Source organism: Centropristis striata, chromosome 7, assembly GCF_030273125.1.
Source record: "Centropristis striata isolate RG_2023a ecotype Rhode Island chromosome 7, C.striata_1.0, whole genome shotgun sequence".
Classification (NCBI taxonomy): domain Eukaryota; kingdom Metazoa; phylum Chordata; class Actinopteri; order Perciformes; family Serranidae; genus Centropristis; species Centropristis striata.
Window position 1 is genome coordinate 36,277,424 of NC_081523.1, and position 13,602 is coordinate 36,291,025.

Consider the following 13,602-nt stretch of genomic DNA (forward strand, 5'->3'; position numbering starts at 1 on the left):
CAAAATAGCCCCAAACTCCAAAGGGTTAATTGACAATTTTGAACCAAAATCTCTTGGACTTCAGAGGTTTAAGCAGTGTGCTGTGTGCATGTGATTGAGGAATAGCAGATATTCAGGTATACTTGCATAAAATCTTATGATATGATATTATAAAATCTTCTTTTTTTTTTGGTCAAGATTATGCTAAAATATATTTTCCCAACTATATTTAAATTCACTGTTAAGGGCCAATCTTCAAATCTTTAAATTCCTGGTCATTCCCATGAATTCCTGTTAATTCCCATGGAAAACAGGGACAGCAAATTGTTCACTATTTGTTGCATTATTGAATAAATATTGTTGCAGTCAGTTCCTGCATACAGGTTTCTGTTTTAGGGACGTTAGCGAAGCAAATTATTTATTGTGACTGGAGTGAAAGTTCGACTGACCTGTCAACATCACAATCATTATAAACATAATCACAGTAGAAACAGGAAGGAAGAAAATAACAAGAATAAATAGGAAAGAAAACTGATGAGAAGAAGGAAGAACAAAACCAGTGAATCTTGATGAGAAAGAAACACAAAAAGAAAGAAATACAGAAAGAAGGGGGCAAAGGAGGAAGAAACGTACGGAGCCCCTAAAGGGACATGGTGAAAATAAAAAAAAACTTTGGTATCTCGTGAGCACGAGAAACATTTCTCGTGCTCTAACTCCGAACTAACTCCTGTAATGTCATTTTCATACAGAAACAAGCTGAAATGCAGAGGGTGTTCTTACAGACACCATGCCCGCATGCAATATGCATCTCGTGCTCACGAGAAATTATCTCGTGCTCACGAGAAAATATCTCGTGCTCACGAGAAAATATCTCGTGCTCACAAGAAAGTATCTCGTGAGCACGAGAAATGTTTCTCGTGCTCACGAGGTAACAACGTTTTTTTTTATTTTCACCATGTCCCTTTAGGGGCACCGTAGAAACGGATTGAAGAGAAGTGATAAAAATAATAAATGAAAGAAAACAAATGAAGGTGGAGAAACAAACCAGGTATTAAAGTCGTCCTCACTACTTAAGTTTTTAGCATTTATGTGCATTTATTTGACCTTTTAAACCATCCTTCATAACGCCTAACCTGAATGTTTTAGCCCGAGCTTTGGAGAAGTTCTGCTGCATAAACCTGATGAACAGGAATGAAAATAAAAGTGAACGTAAAGAAACAAAGCGGCGTCTGAATGGGTAAGAAAAGCTATTGCCCCCATTGTGCTATGGTTGATTAGCACTGATTCAATAGTCTGACTGCAGGTGGTAAAGAAAGACACAAAGGCAAGAAAACAAAGGGAGGAAAAGAAGATGGAGGGACAGAAAAAGGAGTGTAGAGGGAGACAGGAAAAGGGAAAACAAATGAAAAGTAATGGATGAAAACAGAAGTATTGTTGCAATGTGAGGTGGGGAGGACAAAAAACCATCACAATAGCCAAGAGTTATGCTGAAAAATGACTCAGACATTTATTTTCAGTCTCAAAAAAGACCAAATAAAATATAATTTAAAAAAAAAACTGGTCACAGCTCAAACAGTTCAGACACACTCTCCCTCTATCAGCCTCTGCCTCTGTCATGTCACTCATATATGTAGTATGAGAGCCCGCCTTGCCAGTTCAAACTGGCCTATCAGGTCAGCACTATAACATGAGAGGTGACAAGGTGAAACACAAATATACATAGTTATTCTTAGCTTGCTCACACCAACAAACCCCATTTAATCTATTCAATATGTGATCATTAATGTTATACATTCAAATTAAGTGAAACATTTCTTTATTATTCAAGATTTATCTTAATAAGCTGTCATTTTCATTACACATCCTTTGACCAATCAGATGCAAGTACCCACCTACTCACATACATGATAAAAGGGCTGCAACTGTGGCGTGCTTCCTCTTTAAGCACCAGCACAAGATGGCCTCCACAAAGGACTCAAAGGACAGGTTATGGCTTTCACTTAACTGAGCTTTATGCAAAGTAAATCATTTGTATTCCTAAATTTATCATCTAACCATTTGATACAAGTGAGGGAGTTGATGCTTCCTCACAAGTATAAAAGATGGAAAGAAACCGTCATGTCAGCAGATGTGACATTGTACCACGAGATGGCAGCAGAGTCCTGAGAGACAGTCTGAGCTGAGATCAGCTGCAGCAAGGACACAGTCTGCAGTCTGTCTCTTCAGGCTGCTCACATTCACATAAAAGGTAACAAGTGTTTTTAACCTCCAACAGGAAACAAATGCTCCTCTTGTTCATCACAAGGACACTCTGAGGTTCCTTCACTCCAAAATATCAAACAACAAAAACTTTTTCCTATCGTGCAAAACCACAGAAACAGCGGGCACCATGAGTCAAATCTGACACAGCTGCATCACGATTTAACATCTTTAACATCAGGCAGATATTGAAGAGAGAAACTATGCTGCAGGCTCCGCAGGCTGGACTGGTTAGAGAAGATTTATACTTGATAAAATTGCATCAGCCTTGTGAGAGAGGCATGTGACATTAAAACAGTTAAGAAAACACTGGTTGGTTGGTTGGTTGGTTGGTTGGTTTGGTGGTTGGTTTGGTTGGTTGGCTTGGTGGTTGGTTGGTTGGTTGGTTGGTTGGTTGGTTTGGTGGTTGGTTGGTTGGTTGGTTTGGTGGTTGGTTCGGTGGTTGGTTGGTTTGGTGGTTGGTTTGGTGGTTGGTTGGTTGGTTGGTTTGGTGGTTGGTTGTTTGGTTTGGTGGTTGGTTGGTTGGTTGGTTAGTTGGTTTGGTGGTTGGTTGGTTGGTTGGTTGGTTTGGTGGTTGGTTGGTTGGTTGGTTTGGTGGTTGGTTGGTTGGTTGGTTTGGTGGTTGGTTGTTTGGTTTGGTGGTTGGTTGTTTGGTTTGGTGGTTGGTTGGTTGGTTGGGGGGTTGGTTGGTTGGTTGGTTGGTTGGTTGGTTGGTTGGTTGGTTGGTTGGTTGGTTGGTTGGTTTGTTGGATGGTTGGTTGGTTTGGTGGTTGGTTGTTTGGTGGTTGGTTGTTTGGTTTGGTGGTTGGTTGGTTGGTTGGTTGGTTGGGGGGTTGGTTGGTTGGTTGGATGGTTGGTTGGTTTGATATTCAAGTGTACTTGTACACTTGTCTGTAAAATAACATATTCAATTTTATTTAAAAATGTTTTAATTATTATACAAAACAAAATACAGAAAACACAAATCATATACAATTAAAGTAACTTTTTCAGTTTTTTTTTTTTTTTTTTTAACAGTAAAACTTTAATTTTAATGTTAAAATGTGTGTCTCCTATTTCAACAGTGACGTAAGTAAAATCCTGAAATATTGAGAATATATATATTTATATATATATATTTTACAGGTTTGTTGTTTTCTCTGCATTAACTGCAAATGCCATAAAAAAAAAGTAAACTACTTTCATTACAAATAATAATATTAATATCCAATTATTATTAAATTGGAAGTTGAAATCTGTAAATAAATATAATGGGAAATTTAATATATTTTTAATAGTATTATTTAATTTCTTAATGATCTTGAATGTTAAATTACAGTGCATTTTATGTAAAAATACAAAAACTTATCATCATATCACTGAATGTAAAATTAGGAAAACTTTCTGTTTCTATTTCTTTCCAGTCACACTTTAAATTCAATGTATAAAAATGTAAAAAGAAATCATAAAAAAAGTAATTATACCATAGAAATAAAACAAATAAAAATACACATATTTTTAGCACTCACTCACTCACTCACTCACACTCACACTCACACTCAAACTCACTCTCACTCACTCACTCACTCACTCACTCACTCACTTTCTTTTCTTGTTTGGCTCTCAACGGAGGCGGTCGCATCTTTTTCTCTCTCCCTCCCACTGTGTTTTTCCCTGCTTCGCTCCTCTCGTCTCATGTTATTTCTAGTGTACCTCCTAAACAGTAAAGGAAAAAACAAACCGATTTGCTTTTTACTGGAATGCTTTTAAATGTGAACATTACATGTGGACATACAGTTCCCAACCCCAAGAAATTTAGTGTAAAAACCGTGGATTGCATGTTTTGCATGCAAATACCTGTAAAACTGAAACATAAAAGTCTATGCACTTTTTGTAATGTCAACAACAGCCAGTATTTTGAAACCTGGTGTACTTTGATTGACTGCATGTACCTTGTGAAGTGAAAACAAGTGTTATTCTTTGCAGAACAATTTCATTTTGTGTCAGAACTCCAGTGTTTTGGTAAAGTTAGTGTGTGCGTGAAAAATGTGTTCTATTTTGAAATGAAGAGTTAGTATATATTTAACAAAATGTGTTTTTGATAAGAAAATTATCCATTTGGTCAATTGTGTCTTGTAGGTGTGAGTCTGTGTGAAGAGTTTAGAAAAAGTATCTGAAGTATGGGTCAGCGCTTGTTAGCGACTGAAAAAAACTGTAATCAGTGTTACAAATTGATAGTTAAGTAAATTTCTAAGACTGATTTAGGTGAATTAGCTATATTTTTCTGTTTTACAGATGGTGCCGCAACGAGCTATGACTTAGAGTAAATTAAGTCGTATAATTTATTATAACTAATAATTATTTATGATATTTATTAATTATTGTGATAATAATAATAATAACTTTATTGACATAGCACCTTTCAAAAATGAGTTACAAGGTGCTGTACAACAGAAATAAAACATATCAAATACAATAAACTGACAACAACAAAATAAAACCAGGAGAAGAAATTACATTGGACTTAAAAAATAAAATGTTACACCACCATTCACAACAAGGTAATCATACAACGATAATAAAAGGACATTAAGAGAAGGCCAATCGATAAAAGTGAGTTTTTAGAAGAGATTTAAAAGAAGCCACTGATGGACATCTCACCACACTTTTGAAGTGTCACTCAGGTTCCTCCTTACATATTTGATATCCTTATGGGAGGGATAGCATTTATGACAACATCCTTTCATTTACACGCCCTGTGCGAGGAATCATTTATTCATAAAAGAGGCATCCTCTTTATCCGCGTCTGAGCATAAACAAACTGACGTGCCAAGTGTGAAGTTATTAATAACTTCTGTAAAACTGGTTTTAAAACCGGCTGAACTTTTCTTCAAAGGTTCTCCAAAACCACAAGACAAACTAACTATTGTGTGTCTGCGATGGGAACCGTTCTCAGTGCCAGAACTTCAGTTTTGTGGTTTCCATATGCGTTCTTCATTCTGCTGTCAACACACTGAATCGTGCAATAAGTTTTGTGTTATTACAGGAATGACAAAACATTCTGCAGCTGTGTGTTTCCTTCAGTCCTCTCTGTATAAAGCTGCCGCAGGTTGACAGGCGACTCAGTTTAACGGGGAGCGTGAGGATGAAGGTCACTGAGAGTTTCCTGCTGCTGCTGCTGCTTGCCGCATGCCCCATGCTTAAAAGTACATCGGCATCTGAGTCTCCTCCACCAAATATCTACGATGCTCTGAGAGAGTTGAAGGAGGAGATCGCCTTACTTAAAGGTATGGTTTAGTATCATCACAATGACATATTATATTTACTTTTGATTGGATTCGATTACATTGTGGGGTCTGAGATTGACATGAGACGAGATCATCCAAGCTTAAAAACAGCTTCAAGGTATCGACTGTCATCGCTTCAGTAGAAAAATTTAACATGGAAACTTCTTGAAAACAGGATAATTCTGATATTTTCCTGGGCCTTGCTGTTGTCTTTGTCAGGCACACAGGTGGCGTTCTCCGTCTCTCTGTTGCCTTCAGGCTCAGAGACTCAGGGACCGTTTCCCGTCTTAACCACGCTGATCTTCAAACACGTCCTGACCAACATCGGAGATGGCTACAACAAACACACAGGTACCTCCACTCTGAAATTTACCCCTAAACTCTGATTATATGCAGATGATGTCAGCCTGTTTGTGAGATGATTCAAAGCAACATTTACAAATCTGACAGGTGTTTTCACCGCACCGGTGAAGGGAGCGTACCACTTTGAGTGGCACGTCGGCGCACATGGCTACACTGCTGGTGGCTTGCTCGTCAAGAACTCAACGCCCATCTTCCTGGCGTACGAGAAGCAGACGGCCCATTTTGGGACGGCGTCCAACAGCGCCACGGTGCTCCTGGAGGTCGGAGACACCGTAGTTGTGCGCCTGTGGCCTCATACGAAGGTGTACGACAATTGGAATCACCACACCACGTTCAGCGGTCATCTGCTTTTCCTCATGTGAGACAGAAACACTTCCTGTTTGTCTGCACTTTAACCATTTCAGGCTGTTTTTTGCTCTTTTTTACATTTTACTCTCTGTGTTCTTGTTTTACACTCCAGGATGTAAATCTAAAAGTCCTGCAGCTCTGTGTAATCAGCACAATCATGGTTAGAAGTGGGAACAACTCAAACATGTCTTTGTGCAGAATAACACAGTTAGAATGACATAAATTTAGAAATAAAATTTACAAAATTAAATTGTAATATAATTAAATCTATATACAAACACTTTTTCAAGTGCTGACAAGTGTCACGAATGTTGGACATGTTTTAAATGAGACATGTAGAAAAAAGTGATTTATCACAAATTTAAGCTTCATTTTGGTTATTATTTCTAACATTAATTTTGATAAACTATGATTCAATCAGGGGACTGTCTGAAACTTTAGCTTCTGTCTACAACAAACAGTGTATTTTAAGTGATTTTTTTACCCATGCAGGCTTGTGGGGTTTAAGAGGGTTAATAGATCTGAAATGTAATATGTTTATGTTGAATCACTGTTGTGATTAATCTGTAATAATCTTCTCTGGATGAAAGCGCAATGCAACAATATCTATACAAATTAAATATTCAGATTTTTTCATCTCTATCCATATGCATAAAGACAAACATTAATCGTGGACATGTGAATTAACAAATAAATATATCACCAAAACTCTACCTGTGGCCTTTTTTTATTGTTTTGTTTGTTTGTTTTTTTACTCTTCTACTTACAGGTTTGTTTCTGTATTTAATTCAACATTTATTTAATTACCATTCATTTAATTCAGTATGTTTCTTTGATTTATCGATTTATTTTGTATTTATTTTGGTCAGAATTAAATTTTATTTAATTAAATGTATTGGTTCTTTTATTTACAGATGTATGGTTGGATTTATTTCAACAAGTATTTATTAATTCTGTCACTTATTTAGTTCAACATGTATTTATTATTTTATATATAATTTCTATATTTATTTTAACATTCATTTATTCATTCTGTAAATTAATTAATTCATCATGCACTTTGTAGAGATTTTAGAATGCCTCTTATAAAGATAAAAATACTTGGCACGGGGCACTATTAATGTAGGGATGTTATCTCTAACAGTTATAGGATGCCTCATACCGGAGCATCAAAAATGTATAAAACGGCATTATCATAAATGCTATCCCTCCCAAAAGGATATCAGATATGTAAGGATGAACCTGAGCAACACTTGTGTGGGTCTCGTGGTTCAAAAGTGTGGTGAGATGGCTATCAGAATAATTAACAATTATCATAAATACTTATTCATTATAAAAAATTAATGACTTGATTTACTCTAAGTCATCGGGGAGCCATTCTGTAAAACAGAGAAAATATAGCCAATTCACCTAAATCAGTCTTATAAAGTTACTAAACTAAAGGTTCAGATTTTTTTCAAAAAGCTTTTAGAGACTTTTTTAGTGGCTTCATATATATATATATATATATATATATATATACATACACACACACACACACACAGGTGCATCTCAATAAATTAGAATACCATAGAAAAGTTTATTCATGTCAGTAGTTCAATTCAAAAAGTGGAAATAACACATTATATAGATCCATTGCATACAGAATGAAACCTTCCATGTCCTAATTTGATAATTTCTTCTAATTCTAATGATTATGGCTTACATTTAATGAAGACCTAAAATCCAGTGTGTCAAAAATATTTGAATATTACAAAAGACCAATTTTAAAAAGTATGTTTAATATGGAAATTTTGGCCTCTGAAAAGTATGTCCATCTATATGACTCAATACTTGGTTGGAGCTGTTTGACTTGAACTACTGAAATGGACATTTCCATCAGATTCTAATGTATTGAGATGCACCTGTATATATACTATAGGAAGACAGAATGGTTCATGTGTTTGATTTTACATTTAACTTACCAAAGTTCATGCAGCTTTTTAAGGATAAAACTCAAGAACACTTTTATGGTACCTAAAACCAAAAAATGTCAAGGCAGTGAGTCTGTCTCCACTCCGGTTCATCATCATGAAACAATAAACAAATATGACGGCGTGATCATTTAATTTCAAATATTGAGATACTTGAGGTTTACATGATGATTCTGCAGATTAAACACCAGATTATGTTGAAAATAAAGCATTTTTCAGGCTGTATGTTTAAATTAAATCTTATTCTTAACCATAAAAACATTTTAATTTTAAAAATTAATAAATAAAAAAAGCTTTTTTACATCAATTTAGCCTATTCCAAACTGTCAACACTTTCTATAAACCCTGGTATGTTTGTGAATGACAAAAGAACCAATCAGAAACTAGTCAGAGTTATTCTTACTTCACAGAGGAAATTAAAGTTGTTTGCAGACTCAGATGGAAAAAACCCTGATAAACTTAATAACTCACATGAACTGAAGCTGCTCAGTAACAGATCAGTCAGGTTCAAATGTATGAAAACCATAAAAAATAATCAAACACAATTCCTCCTCCTCCTTCCTGCAGCTCCAAACATCAGCAGAAAGACTCGTTTAAAGACTCAGGACCTGAAGAGAGACACAAAATGAGAGTTTGGTTAAACAGTTCTCTGTGAGGCTGCAGCCTCCTCTGCTGGAGGACGTTCTGCACAGTTTCTGTCTGAGGCTGACATCACATGTTCTCTCAGTGTTCTTAGAAGTTCCAGAAACTCTCCATAGGAAGTTAAGCTGGGGAATTTTGGAAATATATATTAAATCAGAAACTTTCTATGGGAATTATGGAAATGTATGGGAATCAACTGGAAATTAGAGGTTATTTAAACAAACTGCATCGTGTTCAAACATAAATATAAACATTTTGTTTTGTCATAAGCTGACAATCATGCAAAATATTACAATGAAAAAAACACCACAAACCATCTCGAGTGGCAAGAACAAATGTCTAGAGTATATGTTACCCTTAGCCCTCTGGAGTCCACGAAAGCGCCGGAGCACGACTTCTTCATGACGTAAAAACGAAGCAGCGTGGAGCCCAATTTAATGCGTCAACTCTTTTTCAGCAATGGTTAAAGTCATCACGACCAAGTGTAACATGATTTCACTTTTTTTTGCAGAGATTTCTCAGGTTTTGCAGTGTGTTTCAACATTTTTAATGCAATCTTTTGTGTTTTTTTTGTGTGATTTTGGGCTGTTTTTTGTGTGTTTTTTGGAATGTTTTGGGTGTGTTTTTATCTGTGTTTGTTGTAATTTTTTCAATTTTTTTGTGGTTTTTAAAGTGTGTTATGGTTTTTTGGTGTGTTTTTTCTGTGTGTTTCTGTGGGGGGTTTTTGTTTATTTTTACGTGTTTTTTGTTTTTTGTGTTTCAAAATGTTGATCCAGTAAGTCAAAATGACAAAATAATAATGAGGTGAGGTTGTGCTGAAAAAGATGATACCAGCATGGCATGGTGATAATTATTTAAGTTGCACATACAGGCTGAATGAAAAAGAGTCAAAAACCAACAAAATAGCCCCAAACTCCAAAGGGTTAATTGACAATTTTGAACCAAAATCTCTTGGACTTCAGAGGTTTAAGCAGTGTGCTGTGTGCATGTGATTGAGGAATAGCAGATATTCAGGTATACTTGCATAAAATCTTATGATATGATATTATAAAATCTTCTTTTTTTTTTGGTCAAGATTATGCTAAAATATATTTTCCCAACTATATTTAAATTCACTGTTAAGGGCCAATCTTCAAATCTTTAAATTCCTGGTCATTCCCATGAATTCCTGTTAATTCCCATGGAAAACAGGGACAGCAAATTGTTCACTATTTGTTGCATTATTGAATAAATATTGTTGCAGTCAGTTCCTGCATACAGGTTTCTGTTTTAGGGACGTTAGCGAAGCAAATTATTTATTGTGACTGGAGTGAAAGTTCGACTGACCTGTCAACATCACAATCATTATAAACATAATCACAGTAGAAACAGGAAGGAAGAAAAAAACAAGAATAAATAAGAAAGAAAACTGATGAGAAGAAGGAAGAACAAAACCAGTGAATCTTGATGAGAAAGAAACACAAAAAGAAAGAAATACAGAAAGAAGGGGGCAAAGGAGGAAGAAACGTACGGAGCCCCTAAAGGGACATGGTGAAAATAAAAAAAAACTTTGGTATCTCGTGAGCACGAGAAACATTTCTCGTGCTCACGAGATACTTTCTCGTGAGCACGTGATATTTTCTCAACAGAGCTCTATAAAGGCTGTACACAATACAACAGTAAAGACAAAACATGCGTATCGGCTCTATCGCACGGCACAATAAATCATTTTATTGCACAAAGTGCCGACTACAGATGAACCCAAACAGTAGGCTCGATAAAGTGTTAACGTACAGCATAACATAGACCTGCATCAGACAGAAAATGATCACATTAACGGCGATTGCTGTTTCAGTACCACGGACAGCTCACGCGTAACAGAAACTGCGCAGATCTCCGGCAACCAGTTAGTGTGGAAATCAGTAAGAACACAACACAAGCCTTTAATCTTTCTGTTGTCTCACGACAGTGTTTACTTGTACTGTTTAAGGTTGAGCTGCCAGCCGTCGTGAGAAATAAAGCACGACGCGGTCCGAGCCACAAATATAACGACCACCCGTGTCCGACTGGTCCCTCCTCCGACCTACGTCATCATAAACAACACAACGCAGAGTCCCAGGGTGTGGAGAGGCTCATCCCACACGGGCCGGGTTACAAATACATTACATTACTGGCTATGCGTCTGGACTACACTACTGTTTTGTTTTCTCAAGATCTCGAATTAATTATATCGTTATCTTGTGAAAACAACTGTAGTTTTTTTTCAAGTAAAGCAGCAATGTCCTTATAATGAAGCCCCAGGTCAAAATATAGCCGAACTAACTCCTGTAATGTCATTTTCATACAGAAACAAGCTGAAATGCAGAGGGTGTTCTTACAGACACCATGCGCGCATACAATATGCATCTCGTGCTCACAAGAAACTATCTCGTGCTCACAAGAAAGTATCTCGTGAGCATGAGAAATGTTTCTCGTGCTCACGAGGTAACAAAGTTTTTTTTTATTTTCACCATGTCCCTTTAGGGGCTCCGTAGAAACGGACTGAAGAGAAGTGATAAAAAAAATAAATGAAAGAAAACAAATGAAGGTGGAGAAACAAACCAGGTATTAAAGTCGTCCTCACTACTTAAGTTTTTAGCATTTATGTGCATTTATTTGACCTTTTAAACCATCCTTCATAACGCCTAACCTGAGCCCGAGCCTTGGAGAAGTTCTGCTGCATAAACCTGATGAACAGGAATGAAAATAAAAGTGAACGTAAAGAAACAAAGCGGCGTCTGAATGGGTAAGAAAAGCTGTTGCCCCCATTGTGCTATGGTTGATTAGCACTGATTCAATAGTCTGACTGCAGGTGGTAAAGAAAGACACAAAGGCAAGAAAACAAAGGGAGGAAAAGAAGATGGAAGGACAGAAAAAGGAGTGTAGAGGGAGACAGGAAAATGGAAAACAAATGAAAAGTAATGGATGAAAACAGAAGTATTGTTGCAATGTGAGGTACAGGGAAACATAGTGAGACTTGGGGAGGACAAAAAACCATCACAATAGCCAGGAGTTATGCTGAAAAATGACTCAGACATTTATTTTCAGTCTCAAAAAAGACCAAATAAAATATAATTTAAAAAAAAACTGGTCACAGCTCAAACAGTTCAGACACACTCTCCCTCTATCAGCATCTGCCTCTGTCATGTCACTCATATATGTAGTATGAGAGCCCGCCTTGCCAGTTCAAACTGGCCTATCAGGTCAGCACTATAACATGAGAGGTGACAAGGTGAAACACAGATATACATAGTTATTCTTAGCTTGCTCACACCAACAAACCCCATTTAATCTATTCAATATGTGATCATTAATGTTATACATTCAAATCAAGTGAAACATTTCTTTATTATTCAAGATTTATCTTAATAAGCTGTCATTTTCATTACACATCCTTTGACCAATCAGATGCAAGTACCCACCTACTCACATACATGATAAAAGGGCTGCAACTGTGGCGTGCTTCCTCTTTAAGCACCAGCACAAGATGGCCTCCACAAAGGACTCAAAGGACAGGTTATGGCTTTCACTTAACTGAGCTTTATGCAAAGTAAATCATTTGTATTCCTAAATTTATCATCCAACCATTTGATACAAAGAAAGGAAACAAAGAAAACTGTGAATGAGTCTGTGCACTTTTGTTAAAGAAAAAAAAAGGGGTTTAAGCAACAGCTAGTGAGGGAGTTGATGCTTCCTCACAAGTATAAAAGATGGAAAGAAACCTTCATGTCAGCAGATGTGACATTGTACCACTAGATGGCAGCAGAGTCCTGAGAGACAGTCTGAGCTGAGATCAGCTGCAGCGAGGACACAGTCTGCAGTCTGTCTCTTCAGGCTGCTCACATTCACATAAAAGGTAACAAGTGTTTTTAACCTCCAACAGGAAACAAATGCTCCTCTTGTTCATCACAAGGACACTCTGAGGTTCCTTCACTCCAAAATATCAAACAACAAAAACTTTTTCCTATCGTGCAAAACCACAGAAATAGCGGGCACCATGAGTCAAATCTGACACAGCTGCATCACGATTTAACATCTTTAACATCAGGCAGATATTGAAGAGAGAAACGATGCTGCAGGCTCCGCAGGCTGGACTGGTCAGAGAAGATTTATACTTGATAAAATTGCATCAGCCTTGTGAGAGAGGCATGTGACATTAAAACAGTTAAGAAAACACTGGTTGGTTGGTTGGTTGGTTGGTTGGTTGGTTGGTTGGTTGGTTTGGTGGTTGGTTGGTTGGTTTGGTGGTTGGTTGGTTGGTTGGTTGGTTGGTTGGTTGGTTTGGTTGTTGGTTGGTTGGTTGGTTGGATGGTTGGATGGTTGGTTGGTTGGTTTGGTTTGGTTGGTTTGGTTGTTGGTTGGTTGGTTGGTTGGTTGGTTAGTTTGGTGGTTGGTTGGTTGGTTGGTTGGTTGGTTGGTTGGTTGGTTGTTTTGGTTGTTGGTTGGTTGGTTGGATGGTTGGATGGTTGGATGGTTGGTTGGTTGGTTGGTTGGTTGGTCGGTTGGTTGGTTGGTTGGTTGGTTGGTTGGTTGTTTTTTATTTGGTTGGTTGGTTGGTTGGGGGGTTGGTTGGTTGGTTGGTTGGTTTGTTGGATGGTTGGTTGGTTTGATATTTTACAGTCTTTTACTATCATGGTTTTAGCAGTTTTTCACCGTAAAAAGACATTTTTTACAGTGCAGAAGAAAATTAACATTTATATTACACAACATTTGAGCTGCTTGACTTGAACTACACTGACTAAACAGTAATTAAG

General features: G+C 37.0%; 1 protein-coding gene across 1 annotated transcript; it reads left to right on the plus strand.

Moving 5' to 3' along the window:
- The first annotated feature begins 5,362 nt into the window (after positions 1-5,362).
- Positions 5,363-6,229, plus strand: LOC131974942 (collagen alpha-1(VIII) chain-like). The gene is made up of 3 exons (XM_059337452.1): positions 5,363-5,504; positions 5,724-5,855; positions 5,955-6,229. Exons 1-3 carry the CDS (start codon positions 5,363-5,365, stop codon positions 6,227-6,229), a joined length of 549 nt encoding a protein of 182 aa, XP_059193435.1.
- Positions 6,230-13,602: the final 7,373 nt, after the last annotated feature.

Excerpts from the sequence above, each read along its gene's own strand:
- LOC131974942 (XM_059337452.1), top strand. The coding sequence starts at position 5,363 with ATGAAGGTCACTGAGAGTTTCCTGCTGCTGCTGCTGCTTGCCGCATGC. Across the intron at positions 5,505-5,723 it reads GGAGATCGCCTTACTTAAAG|GCACACAGGTGGCGTTCTCC; the intron begins GTATGGTTTAGT and ends TGTCTTTGTCAG. Across the intron at positions 5,856-5,954 it reads TGGCTACAACAAACACACAG|GTGTTTTCACCGCACCGGTG; the intron begins GTACCTCCACTC and ends CAAATCTGACAG.